A 15,063-nucleotide genomic window follows, 5' to 3' on the forward strand; every position below is an offset into this window, starting at 1 on the left:
CAGAAAAATAAGAGAAAAAAAAAATAGCCAGGTGTTTTTTTTTTCGTTTTCTGAAACCGGAAGCCATGGTCCGCCCACATGCACGAGCAGCTATGTTCCAATAATTAAAAACACCTGGCTGATGGGACTGGCAGCTGAAAACACATGGAGCGGTACGCCGTTTTCCAAAACAGAGTGTCACTCAAGGATATCTCATCTCATTATCTCTAGCCACTTTATCCTTCTACAGGGTCGCAGGCAAGCTGGAGCCTATCCCAGCTGACTACGGGCGAAAGGCGGGGTACACCCTGGACAAGTCGCCAGGTCATCACAGGGCTGACACATAGACACAGACAACCATTCACACTCACATTCACACCTACGCTCAATTTAGAGTCACCAGTTAACCTAACCTGCATGTCTTTGGACTGTGGGGGAAACCGGAGCACCCGGAGGAAACCCACGCGGACACGGGGAGAACATGCAAACTCCACACAGAAAGGCCCTCACCGGCCACGGGGCTCGAACCCAGGACCTTCTTGCTGTGAGGCGACAGCGCTAACCACTACACCACCGTGCCGCCCCCACTCAAGGATATGAGTGCAGAAAAACCAGGTTGCATATTTCAGGTGAAACTTGCTTAAAAAGTTTTACTAAAATCAATGCAGTTGTTGCAGCCGCTGTTATCTCGTAGAACGTTCAAAGCCATCATTAGCGAACAGCAAGTTCATTCCTCCCCAGGCTCTGTAAGCTATTGCTGTAACATCTGGGTCATTTAGCTGTAGATGGGACACACACAAACCCCACATCTGTTTTCAGAAAATGAAAAAAGGGGCCATTTGCTGTTTTCACGCTATTTTAGTTTCTATTTTACAAAGGATAAAACAAAAATCAAGTCCTTTTTAAATTTTCTAAATGCTTTGCTTTTTCTTATTTCTGTAAGGAAAATAGAATGGCCAAAACATACACAGACCAGAACCCCTGCGCTTGGGAATAATGTGACAAAGTTTAATCAGTTATTAATTGTAGTAGAAAGTGAAAACCATTCAGAATACTTCACGATTCAGCCTCACATTCTGTTCACGACTTGGCAATGGATGTCCTGCTAACATGGGCAGTCTCTTTCGATTTTATAGCGACAGAACTAATGAAATATGCAGTACAGTTATATATTATTGATGGTCTGCCTGGCGCTTTTATCCAAAGAGACTTATACTTGAGACAGGATAGAATGTTCCCAGGGTTCTAACTAGACCAAAATATCAGCGTAGTGGCACCAGGCATAATAGCCGGGGGGTTCGGAGGCCGCCATAGGCCCTCCTGAGAGCTCACGGGTTGTACATGTTCGGAGATGCATTCTAGTGCATTTCCTGGCACTTGCAGGCCTCCCTGAAAGTCACTCTTTTTTGGTAATATTAATGAGGTTTTGTGTGTGTTTGTTTTTTTGCCAAAAGTTGCTGATTGTTTTTGAAGACTTATTATAATTAATATTCAACAATTTTATGGAATAAGAATAAAACAACCAGTTGATGTTCACCAAGTGTCCCCTTTATTTTCAGCTTCAGCCATTCAATTACAATACATGACTATCCAGCAGTACCGTAGTCGAGTCACTAAACCTCGAGTCCAAGTCCAGTCTCAAGTCCCCAGCATTCAAGTCCGAGTCAAGTCATGGTCATTAAAAAAATATATATATTTGAGTCGAGTCCAACACTCCAACTGCACCATTTGACGGTGGCTGTTTCAGCGCTATTAAACATGAGTTTGTTCCTGAACATGACGTATGAACAGGTGAATGTGCGTTCTCTTTGTCAGGGAGGGAGTGCGAAGTATTCTGTCAGAGATGGTTGAGAGATGGATGTGAGTGCAGAAGGTGTGTTTATTAATGCAAGTGAAGACGGTAAACAATCCAGAATGGCAGGCAAAATTGTAAAATAGTGAAACGGACAATAGGTCAAGCGAGGTGCAAACAGGCTATCGTAGACTCAGCAGAATCAAAGACGAGAAACAGGAAATCAGGGAACCAAACAAGGAAACAAGGCTCAGTAACTTGTTAGCAATGCAACACAATACTTTCCAAAGTAAGTGTTTTCACAGTTTTTATATAGGTTTGCGCCTTAATCCTGTGTAGGCGCGAGTCGTTTACAGCGCACACACGAGTCCGCTTGGCAAGTGTGCTGTCCAGAGTGTGCCCGAGAGTCTATCTGATGCACGTGCGAAGGTGCACAAGTGTGACACTCTTGCACAAAAATTAACGTAGATATAAATATCTTAGGGCGGCACGGTGGTGTAGTGGTTAGCGCTGGCGCCTCACAGCAAGAAGGTTCCGAGTTCGAACCCAGCGGCCGACGAGGGCCTTTCTGTGCAGAGTTTGCATGTTCTCCCCGTGTCCGCGTGGGTTTCCTCCGGGTGCTCCGGTTTCCCCCACAGTCCAAAGACATGCAGGTTAGGTTAACTGGTGACTCTAAATTGACCGTAGGTGTGAATGTGAGTGTGAATGGTTGTCTGTGTCTATGTGTCAGCCCTGTGATGACCTGGCGACTTGTCCAGGGTGTACCCCGCCTCTCGCCCGTAGTCAGCTGGGATAGGCTCCAGCTTGCCTGCGACCCTGTAGAACAGGATAAAGCGGCTAGAGATAATGAGATGAGATGAGATAAATATCTTAGGGCGGCATGGTGGTGTAGTGGTTAGCACTGGCACCTCACAGCAAGAAGGTTCCGAGTTCGAACCCAGCGGCCGACGAGGGCCTTTCTGTGTGGAGTTTGCATGTTCTTGCCATGTCTGCACGGGTTTCCTCCCACAGTCCAAAGACATGCAGGTTAGGTTAATTGGTGGCTCTAAATTGTCTGTAGGTGTGAATGGTTGTGTGTGTCAGCCCTGCAATGAGCTGGTAACTTGTCCAGGGTGTACCCTGCCTCTCGCCCATGGTCAGCTGGGATAGGCTCCAGCTTGCCCCCTGCGACCTCGCACGGGATAAGTGGTTACAGATAAAACAAACAAAAAATCCGAGTCCTCGTCTCCAATTTACGAGTCCAAGTCATCAGTGCTCAAGTCCAAGTTGAGTCACAAGTCCTTAAAATTAGGGCATGAGTCGGATGCAAGTCTGAGTCCTGGACTCGAGTACTACAAGCCTGCTATCCAGATCTAACTCGGGGACTGGCAGGCATTACGTACATGGCACGCAAGTGCTTCTTAACACAGTTGGCACTTTACTGCGAACACAGCATAAGGAAGGAGGTAAACTGGACTAGCATGATCAGTGATGATGTCCACACGGAACTACTCGAGCAACTATGCGCTGGGCACTTACATAAACGGTGAGTGGAGTATGTCCAAATGTAGAATAGAACATTTGCATGGCGGCACGCTGTCACCCCTGCGTGGGGACGATAAGAGAAAATTAAACAAAGACCACATTTTCAAGATTGACAAGTCTTTTTATTAGTGTAGCGGCAACTTTTACAGGCATGTTAGCAATATTGTGGGCGTAGCGGTAAGGAAACATTCCGTCTATGCTGAAAAGGCCTAGTTAGAACCCTGGTTCCATATTTAATAAGCTTGATTTCATTGTCTTGAATTCCCCACCCACAAATATATCTCATCACAGCTACCAACGTAGGAGGGTAAGTGCTATCATGTGCTTCTACCGAGACGCACATGAAGCCACCATGTTTTTTTTTTCCAAACTATTGCTCAGGCAACGCTAAAGAGCAGCTAAATACACCAAGAGGAGAGCACCAACACATGGGCTCAGAGACGCCTTTGACTGGCTAATGTCTCTCTGATTGACAAAGGAGATACAGTATTAATGCCAGCCTTCCCATGCAGCGAGCAATGTTAATTATGCTCTTTTGGACTCTCTGGGAGTACTTGCGATTCCGCAGTTAGAATTTTAAAGTACTTTGCTCTCACCTTTAGATGGCTCAGGACCATCTCCCTGAACTTCTCCACAGATGTGCCTTTAGTGGGCCTATTAAAGGCTACCGACTCTCTGCGTGGTTCCAGCTCGCCTTCCAGGTCATAGTGAGGAACATCCTCCATGTGGCACTTAATGATGCCCTCCAAATCTCCCCAGCTACCGGAGTACACCTGAAATGTACACACAATAAATAAATCTCATCTCATTATCTCTAGCCGCTTTATCCTTCTACAGGGTCGCAGGCAAGCTGGAGCCTATCACAGCTGACTACGGGCGAAACGCGGGGTACATCCTGGACAAGTCGCCAGGTCATCACAGGGCTACAATAAATAAATGACCAAGTATAATATTTTTGTCTCATTTGTGTAACTGGGTTCTCTTTATCTACTTTTAGGACTTGTGTGAAATTCTGATGATGTTTTAGGTCATATTTATGCAGAAATATAGAAAATTTTAAAGGGTTCACAAACTTTCAAGCACCACTGTATATTCACACTCCGAGGCAATTTAGTAAAACCAATCCACCTACCGGCCTGTTTATAGACAGTGGAAGGAAACCAGAGAACCCGGTGCAAACCCACGCATCACCCATAAAGTCTTAAGTAAAAAATATTAACTTACTTGTCCACAAACTGCTCTCCTTCTCCCCACTGTTTTCAGCTGCCGGTTTCCTTCCTTTTTTTTCCCTTCTCTTTTTAACATACTGGCTTATTCACAGTTTTATGGGATGTGTAGGACAGCAAAGGAATTTTGCCAGATGAAGGCAAAATCAGAAGGCTGTATCCATCAGTTATCCATAACCGCTTATCCTGTACAGGGTCCCGGGCAAGCTGGAGCCTATCCCAGCTGACTACGGGCGAAAGGCGGGGTACACCCTGGACAAGTCGCCAGGTCATCACAGGGCTGACACATAGACACAGACAACCATTCACACTCACATTCACACCTACGGTCAATTTAGAGTCACCAGTTAACCTAACCTGCATGTCTTTGGACTGTGGGGGAAACCGGAGCACCCGGAGGAAACCCACGCGGACACGGGGAGAACATGCAAACTCCACACAGAAAGGCCCTCGCCGTCCACGGGGCTCGAACCCAGGACCTTCTTGCTGTGAGGCGACAATGCCACCCAGGCTGTATACAGTTTAAGTATAAATACGCAAGTAATTATAGGAAGTTGCGCGCTCCGATTGGTTGAGACATCCGGATTATTTCTTGATAATCACCTCAAGCGACTCGGCAAAACGGCAGCCAGTTGGTTCGTCACCGTAACTGAGGAAGAATTACAAATTATGAAAGAAAATGCTGCTCCTGAAAGCACTAAAGATGCTACGAATTTTGGTCTAAAACTATTCACCGGTAAGGTGGAATTGTGATTTATTTTATCCATTTCAAAACAAAAAGTATTTTATGAGAGGAGTTGGCATGGATAAAAGTGACAAGACTGCACACTTTACCATGTATGCTGCTTTTGAAGTTTGAAATAAATTATTTTTTAAATAAAATCACCTGTGTGTTTTTATACTAAAACAATTAACCACCGGGTGGCACGGTGGTGTAGTGGTTAGCGCTGTCGCCTCACAGCAAGAAGGTCCTGGGTTCGAGCCCCGGGGCCGGCGAGGGCCTTTCTGTGCGGAGTTTGCATGTTCTCCCCGTGTCCGTGTGGGTTTCCTCCGGGTGCTCCGGTTTCCCCCACAGTCCAAAGACATGCAGGTTAGGTTAACTGGTGACTCTAAATTGACCGTAGGTGTGAATGTGAGTGTGAATGGTTGTCTGTGTGTCAGCCCTGTGATGACCTGGTGACTTGTCCAGGGTGTACCCCGCCTTTCGCCCGTAGTCAGCTGGGATGGGCTCCAGCTTGCCTGCGACCCTGTAGAACAGGATAAAGCGGCTAGAGATAATGGATGGAATTAACCACCTCAGGCTCAGTGAATATCGGTGAATAATAACCTTGACGTCGGTGAATAACTGTTAAATATCCAAATATCTGGATCAGAATAAAATGATGCATCGGTGCCTTCCTGCTTTTAAATGCAGCCTTTCTAAGGCAGTAATAATTAAGTTTACAACGTATCAGTTGAACGATTCAAACTACAAGCACAAAGTAAACTTAAAGTGAACGTGTGCAAGTAGTAATTAGATTACACATACATGTGCACTATTGCACATACAATCCAAACTTTATTCCACCTGTAGTAGTCCATACTTTTTATGGTCACCTCTCTTTATCCTTTATATTACATTTTTATATTTTCTTTTTCGACTTCTATGCAAAGTAAATTCCATTTTAATGTAACTTCTGTTTTTGTGTCACTGGACATTGTTGTGTGCATGACCACTAACATTTGAATAGATTCTGACCTGGTTACTGGGTTTGGCAGACAGACATTTCCCAAAATACAGCGTCTCTTTCTCACACAAGCTGCTGCAGGCTGTACCATCGATCACCCCCTTCTGGAACTTATCACACTGAAATAAACACACACATCACTTCACATCAGAGCAACGCCACCGCTCTGCCTCGGTGCTGTATTTTCTGACAGGTTAAATTGTGTACAGTTGTGTTCCAGCAGATGGCTCCGTTGTCACAATGATCGCCTCTAGGAGGAACTCTTATATACTGGCCTTGGAGGTGAAATTGGGGCTGAACTCACAATAGTGTTTTTGCACTCATGTCCACGGCACAGCTCTGTATAGGAGGAGTACTCGACATAAACCACCCAGCTTCCTACAAACACAGCCAGCCAGGAAAAGAACAGGTACTTCATGTGCAAGTAGGAGAACCGAGTCTGGGCACAAAACAGAAAGAACAGAGATAGTCATATTAAACTGCAAATGTTCAATGAGGATGGTAAAGAAGAAAAAAAAAATCCAACTGTAAATGACTTGCATGTCAATCTTTTACAGTGGTGCTTGAAAGTTTGTGAACCCTTTAGAATTTTCTATATTTCTGCATAAATAGGACCTAAAACATCATCAGATTTTCACACAAGTCCTAAAAGTAGATAAAGAGAACCCAGTTAAACAAATAAGACAAAAAATATTATACTGTGTCATTTATTTATTTGAGGAAAATGATCCAATATTACATATCTGTGAGTGGCAAAAGTATGTGAACCTCTAGGATTAGCAGTTAATTTGAAGGTGAAATTAGAGTCAGGTGTTTTCAATCAATGGGATGACAATCAGGTGTGAGTGGGCACCCTGTTTTATTTAAAGAACAGGGATCTATCAAAGTCTGATCTTCACAACACATGCTTGTGGAAGTGTATCATGGCACGAACAAAGGAGATTTCTGAGGACCTCAGAAAAAGCATTGTTGATGCTCATCAGGCTGGAAAAGGTTACAAAACCCATCTCTAAAAAGAGTTCGGACTCCACCAATCCACAGTCAGACAGATTGTGTACAAATGGAGGAAATTCAAGACCATTGTTACCCTCCCCAAGAGTGGTTGACCAACAAAGATCACTCCAAAAGCAAGGCGTGTAATAGTCGGCGAGGTCACAAAGGACCCCAGGGTAACTTCTAAGCAACTGAAGGCCTCTCTCACATTGGCTAATGTTCACGAGTCCACCATCAAGAGAACACTGAACTATAATGGTGTGCATGGCAGGGTTGCAAGGAGAAAGCCACTGCTCTCCAAAAACAACATTACTGCTCGTCTGGAGTTTGCTAAAGATCACGTGGACAAGCCAGAAGGCTATTGGAAAAATGTTTTGTGGATGGAGGAGACCAAAATAGAACTTTTTGGTTTAAATGAGAAGCGTTATGTTTGGAGAAAGGAAAACACTGCATTCCAGCATAAGAACCTTATCCCATCTGTGAAACACGGTGGTGGTAGTATCATGGTTTGGGCCCGTTTTGCTGCATCTGGGCCAGGACGGCTTGCCATCATTGATGGAACAATGAATTCTGAATTATACCAGCGAATTCTAAAGGAAAATGTCAGGACATCTGTCCATGAACTGATGCTCAAGAGAAGGTGGGTCATGCAGCAAGATAACGACCCTAAGCACACAAGTCGTTCTACCAAAGAATGGTTAAAGAAGAATAAAGTTAATGTTTTGGAATGGCCAAGTCAAAGTCCTGACCTTAATCCAATCAAAATGCTGTGGAAGGACCTGAAGCGAGCAGTTCATGTGAGGAAACCCACCAACATCCCAGAGTTGAAGCTGTTCTTATGGAGGAATGGGCTAAAATTCCTCCAAGCCGGTGTACAGGACTGATCAACAGTTACCGGAAACGTTTAGTTGCAGTTATTGTTGCACAAGGGGGTCACACCAGATACTGACAGCAAAGGTTCACATACTTTTGCCCCTCACAGATATGTAATATTGGATCATTTTCCTCAATAAATTAATGACCAAGTATAATATTTTTGTCTCATTTGTTTAACTGGGTTCTCTTTATCTACTTTTAGGACTTGTGTGAAAATCTGATGATGTTTTAGGTCATATTTATGCAGAAATATAGAAAATTATAAAAAGGTTCACAAACTTTCAAGCACCACTGTATAAATCAACGCATGATTTTCAGTGGCATCCATTCTTCATTTTGTAATGTAATGACGTTGGAGTTGACTTTCGTTTAAACTTCTTTCGTTGAAATGTTGGTTTTCTTTCACTGTGGCTACCAGTTTCCTAAATTAACCACAATGCCCTTTAAATACATGCCAGTGAGATTATACATGACTTGCTCCCCTGTCTCTCACCACCTCGTCTGTACGCTCTGCTCAAACAGATAAAGTTCCAAAGCTTCAACCTTTCAGTTAATACCATCAACACCATCATCATGCTCATCATCTCATAATTTGCCACCAAGCAGAGCTGAGCTTGCTGCAATTCAGTGAAAATGTGTCAGACAGTAACTCTGAGATCAGCGTTTTCTGTCTCCACAATTTCTACAGTGAATGTCATTAATATGATGTGTAACGTTGCTGGAAAATTATGAGAGTAAAAAAAGAAGCTCTAGCAAAAACTGACTGCTATCACAAGTTTTGAAAATTATTTTTAAAAAATAAAAATAAAATCACCATTGTACTTTAATTGTGATTGCCAGACAACTTGTTATATGAATAACAAAAATACAGCACCAGAATCACTATACACAATCAGAAATATTTCAAGATTTAAAAAAAAAAAAAAAAAAAAAGACCCACAATCCTCCCCACAATTTAATTCAGGTTTCAGGGTGAACTTTTGCTTTAAAAAGTCCGTTCACTATTATTCTATCCACATTCACTGGATATGAGCAATCGCGAGCTGTGATTGGCTACTCTACTACTAGGCTATATCAGCTCATATACTGTGAGTAGAGAAAAACAAAATGGCGGAGTGTGTTGCTGAACCAACTGAGGGCGAAATAAACTCGAAAAAAAAATACAAAAAAATCCACTCCAAAATATGGAATGAAAAGTTTTTATTTTTCAATAATAATAATAATAATAATAATAAATAATAACAACAACAATAATAATAATTATTATTATTATTACCCCGCCTTTCGCCCATAGTCAGCTGGGATAGGCTCCAGCTTGCCTGCGACCCTGTAGAACAGGATAAAGCAGCTAAAGATAACGAGATGAGATGAGAACTTAATTAGCTGCATAAAGACACATACAGCATGTAGATAGTTAAATGCATAAATAATCAAGATATAATTGGGGGGAAGATAATTTTATATAGTCATATACTTGGGTACATTATTGCTATAGATAGAGAAAAAAAAAGACGACATTTTTAAATTCCAAGTCAATTTCTTAGGAAAAATTTTTTTTAAACAATTATGCAAAGAACAGCAGGTGCCCTGTACCCTACTGAAAGAAGGAAAACAGAGCCGAGATTCATTTGTTATTCTTTGACATCAAGTCCAGATTTGATTGTAAGGAAACCTGACAGATATGAAGTGTTAATCTGCTGTAAGCAGTGAGCCCGCAGTTTAACACTGCAATTTCATTTCTGTACTCTGTGCATCAAGAAGAAATGTTTTAGAGAGCGGAATGTGCACGAGAAGCTGGCGAGACAAAGCAGTGAACATTTAGATGCACATTCACCTGAAGACATCTCAGTCTTCAGTGACCTGACACATTCTTATCTGAAAAACCAGATCTGACGTTATCTCTTCTCCAGAACTGACAGGCAGAAAGAGAGCCTTGTAGTGCAGCACAATAGCTTCCAGCACTGATGACTATTATTAAGTATGTGCTGAAAGACAGCGAGTAAGAGAGAGCAGCTCCATTTATTTTCCTGACAGCAATCGAGACGCTTGGAGGAGTAAGAAGTAGGTCTCTGCCTGTTATTGTCTTAATCTGCAACACCTAGGAGTTCTGTCTGCACTATAAAACAGTTCTTGACGTAAAAGTAGCGATCTCGCCTGCAGCGATCGCAGGAAAAGTGAACAACCTAATAAAGGTGGTCGTGTCTTTTCCGACAGCATATTGAATCGACTGGATGACCGACACAGAACAAGTCATAATGAGGAGGTGAGACAGTTGAGCTGTTACCAACAGATGCGAAGGTGAGAACACTCAACAGGATGTGAAAGCAGAAGGCTGTATTCTTATTATAGTGCACCATATGCCACAGAAATCCAGGGCCTCAGTGATGCTAGCATTATTGCAATATTTATAAAGGGGAATAAATTATTAACATCAATGCCTTTCTGAACGGACACCGCTTTTCAGAAAGCTGCGAATATTAAAACCTGCCCTGTGCAATAAGGGAAAGCTGCACAATAAAGTACTTAAGATTGTAGTAGAATACACTCTCCGGCCACTTTAATAGGAACTTGTTCTTGATTCCAAGTTTCCTGTTCTTGGCTGCAGGAGTGGAACCCAATGTGGTCTTCTGCTGTTGCATGTTGAGATGCTTTTCTGCTCATCACAGTTGTAAAAAGTGATTATATATGAGTTACTATAGCCTTCCTGGCAGCTCGAACCAATCTAGCCATTTTCCTCTGACCTCTCTTATCAACAAGGCGTTTCCACCTACAGAACGGTCGCGCAATGTTTTTTGTTTTTCGCACCATTCTGTGTAAACTCTAGAGCAGTGGCGGCTGCTGCTTTTTAAAACAGGGGAAGCCCATTTTACGCATTCATCGTAAAACCTGTAGGCCGGATATCAAAGCATAGAAAGGTGTGCCCCATTAGCATAGTGAACTAGACAACCCTACCTAGTGGCAGAAAGTATTTTTGCTTGTACATTTCATGTTATAGTCTGGCTTGCCAGGCTAGTGCCTCATTATCCTTAATCAAAAATATCAAACATCCAAAAATCACTGGCTATTCAACGAAGAGCCTTGAACATCATACCCTGATATGCAACACAGAGTCTTTAACACAACACCCAGCTGTGCAACACATCCTTGAACATCTTCTGCAACACAGTCTGGCTGGAAATTCATAACCAGGTAGGCTATGCAACACACAGAACCTTGAATATTATACCCAGGTATAACCTATAAACACAGAGCCCACCATTCTCTTAACATTACTGAACAATATACACACTTCAGATTCATGAACATGAACACTATTTATACACAAATTCTGCCCTCCGCTCCTTTTCCAGAAAATGGTCTGTGACCCTGTCATACCAGCTGGTTGTGCTTTCCAGAGACTTCACCAATTTCTGTTAGCAGCTAGCACTGCAGATCCCAATAAGGCTCAAGCTAGCCTACAACCAGATTGAACTACAAATGAAATAAACGAGTGAATTCACGAATGATCAAACTGATAGAATGGATGAAAGTTAACGGAGCACAACGAGTAATGTTTACATTTATTTACAGAGTAATGTACAGAGACATCAATGAGAAGAAACGTTTATATGAAAAGAAATTCGGACAGCACTTTGGCACACGACTACACTTTCTCGACATCCGCTAGGGACTGACTGATCATACTTCCGTGTTCCTCGCCGAAGTACCGCCCTCCTCATGTCTTTCAAACACTACCTCCAATAATCCTTCATCAGCCCGGCTTCTTGTCCCTCCCACTGTCTCGTTTAGTCCCAGAGAAGCCCGGCTTCCCTGGAAGTGACGATTTTGTTGATTTTAACCAATAACAACTAGCCGAAATTGGCTGTTCAGAGCCGTCTCGTAGACTGCAACGGATACCCGGCTGCCAGTCAGTGCTGCCAGATACTGCTGACGTTTTCCATCCCAAAATATGTTCAAAACCCGCCAAAATGCACTTAAAACCGCCCAATCTGGCAACACTGCTGCCAGTCCATAGAGCCCATTGAAATAAGAAAGGTTACAGCCTGGCAGCAAAAGTGATTCTCGTAGCGAACTGCAAGTTCGTCAGACATCACTCAAATAAGTTACAGGATAGTTATGAACATAAATACAATCTTGGGCATATATTATGTTATGCAAGTTATTGTTTTAATGAGAATTCAACGTCGTAGACGCCGCAGTTTGGGGAGAGAATTTTAGGGGAAGCTCGGCTTCCCTTGTTGTCTCTGAGAAATCGCCCCTGCTCTAGAGACTGTTGTGTGTGAAAACCCCAGGAGATCAGCATTTTCTGAAATACTCAAACCAGTCCGTCAATCTGGCACCAACACCCATGCCATAGTGAAAGTCACACTTTGAGATCACAATTTTTCCCCGTTCTGATGTTTGAAGGGAACATTAACTGAAGATTTGTATCTGGATGATTTTATGCATTGTGCTGTTGTCAAAGGATTGGCTGATTAGAGAAGTTCATAAAACAGCAGATGGATGAGCATACATAATTATTTATTTAAAAAAAAAAACACAATGAAATGGGATCCATTCCGGGGTGTATTCCTGCCTCCGTGTCAGTGCTCCTGGAATAGCATCCAGATACACCATGACACTGAACCAGTGGTACAGAGGTTACTGAAAATGAATGAAAAGTTGCTCCTAATATCTTCAGCATGCAGTTGGTTAAGACGAAACTAGATAGAACTCGACGCCAACGGTGTCGATGGGGATGCCTCCGTCCGGCAGACTACACACCTTATTAAGTTGTGATTTGGGGATGGACATTTGACCTCACAGTAATCTTGACCTGGTGAAATTACTCGTAGTAGCCTTGGAGATGCTGTGTTCACAAGGTTTTCGAACAGACATTTGACCTCACAGTGACCTTGACCTTAGACCTTTTGATCTCAAAATCTAATGAGTTCATGTTTGTCCCAAAGCACACAAATGGTGAAAGTTTGGTGAAATTCCTTTCATTAGCCTTTGAGATATTACGTTCACAAGGTTTCGGGACGGACGCCCCGAAAACATAATGCCTCCTGCACCTTATGGCATTTAAAAAAAAAAAAAAAGATAATTGGTCTAATGGTTTCCATTAAACATTTGGTTATTCTTGCTTCAGTTACAGGTGTTATTTTAGGTCTTTCTTTTATAGGACAGATTGGAAGATGATCCAGGACAAACACAGGTCATCAAAACCCACATACAAGATTTGTCCAGAAAAAACAAACAAACAAAAACCCCACAACCCTTTTCAGACTTCGCAACTCACAACGACTTCCAACAAATGAAGAAATTCTCATGAGCAAATGTAACGACAGAACAAAACAAGTATGGTGGAAAACAGTTTGCTTACTTTACACATACTGCAACATTCAGGTTGTTTTCACGAGACATCAGCGTTCTACCCACGCTACAGGCTGCTGAGTCATAAATACTGAACATGTTTTTAAACTGGACTGTGAATAGATCAGAGGTGTTAAAATTTCACATCACAGGATAATGATAATCTCAGAAGATATTTATGGAGGACTAGCCTAAAATCAAGACATTTATGTTTTGTGATTTTCCTCTACTGTGGCCCAGTCAATATTTTGTGGTTTAAAAGAATAATTTTCCAGTTTAGGCAGCACGGTGTTGCAGTGGTTAGCACAGTCACCTCACAGCAACAAGATTCTGGGTTCGAACCCGCTGGTCGACTGGGGCCTTCCTGGGTGGAGTTTAAATGTTCTCCCTGTGCGGGTTTCCTCTGGGTGCTCTGATTTTCTCCCTACAGTCCAAAGACATGCGGATTAGGTCAACTGTCCACTCTAAAAATTGCCCATAGGTGTGAATGTGAATGGTTGTTTGTCTGTGTTAGCCCTGTGATAGACTGGCAACCTGCCTAAGGTGTATCCCGCCTCTCACCCGAAATCAGCTGAGATTGGCTCCAGCTCCAGCTTGACAAATGAGCCATATAGATAACGGATGGATGTTCCAGTTTTGTCTAAATAACCATCAATGCTGTAAATCAGTGTTTTCTTGTTTATGGCCTTTATGACTGCCTTTTTTGTTCAAGTTCAGATTCATTAGAGATGTTAATATCAAAGAAGTCTGAAAACCATCAAACACGGAGGCGTCGTGGCTCAGGTGGATAAGGCGCCATACCATGAATCCGGGGACCCGGGTTCGATTCCGACCCGAGGTCATTTCCCGATCCCTTCCCGTCTCTCTCTCCCGCTCATCTCCTGTCTCTACACTGTCCTATCCAATAAAAGGTGAAAAAAGCCCAAAAAATATCTTTAAAAAAAGAAAACCATCAAACACGTTTCAAATAACGAGTCACCTGTTAAAAGAATAAGTTCCTTTCAAAGTCCCTCCTGTGCTGGGACCTAGTCTTCCCAGACCATCTCCTGTCCTAGTACTAACCAGACACTTAAGGTACATTGGGTGGCACCAATCTCAATTTCTATAGCTTTTGGCCTCCACAGTGGGAGGGGGCTAGTCCTCTGGTAACTGCGAGAGTTTGACTCCCAACTTGCATCTGTATTGCGCCATGCCTCGCCAGATGGTAGTCGGTACTATTTATGATCTTTGGCATGACCCGACCGTCAGCAGAACTCGCAAATCTCCTGGTCAAGAGGGACACACTAACCACTAGGCCAGTAGTTCTCAAACCGAGGGGCACGTGGACACTGAGTAGGACGCGTGGTCACAGACCGCTCAGTGGCAAATGCAAGGGGCTGGTTTACAGTTGCACCAACAAATCATGAACGTCTTCGTCTTTTGTCCAGCCAATGAAAACGGAGAGTTATTATCTGAAATCTCAGCAAGGAACTTTTATAGACACACCTCAAGTACATAAGAGATCACAGACATCGGAAACACCACTGTGCAATCGAGTCGAGCTCATACCATTGCAGCTTTCATATCCATCGCAAGACACTTGCAGCTAAAA

The 15,063-nt window shown here is 42.9% G+C and overlaps 1 protein-coding gene across 2 annotated transcripts in view; it reads right to left on the reverse strand.

Annotated features, from left to right (window-relative positions):
* The window catches only part of dipk1ab (divergent protein kinase domain 1Ab), a 78,565-nt gene that overhangs the window by 3,685 nt on the left and 59,817 nt on the right, over nucleotides 1-15,063 (reverse strand). For both annotated transcript variants that reach the window (XM_060919834.1, XM_060919835.1), the window contains 3 exons: nucleotides 6,553-6,687; nucleotides 6,260-6,367; nucleotides 3,892-4,068 (listed from right to left, as the gene is read on the reverse strand). In XM_060919834.1, the coding sequence (XP_060775817.1) occupies nucleotides 3,892-4,068; nucleotides 6,260-6,367; nucleotides 6,553-6,687 (420 nt within the window). The remainder of the gene's footprint in view (nucleotides 1-3,891; nucleotides 4,069-6,259; nucleotides 6,368-6,552; nucleotides 6,688-15,063) is intronic.

The sequence above is a fragment of the Neoarius graeffei genome, chromosome 4 (genome assembly GCF_027579695.1).
Source record: "Neoarius graeffei isolate fNeoGra1 chromosome 4, fNeoGra1.pri, whole genome shotgun sequence".
NCBI classification, from domain to species: Eukaryota; Metazoa; Chordata; class Actinopteri; order Siluriformes; family Ariidae; genus Neoarius; species Neoarius graeffei.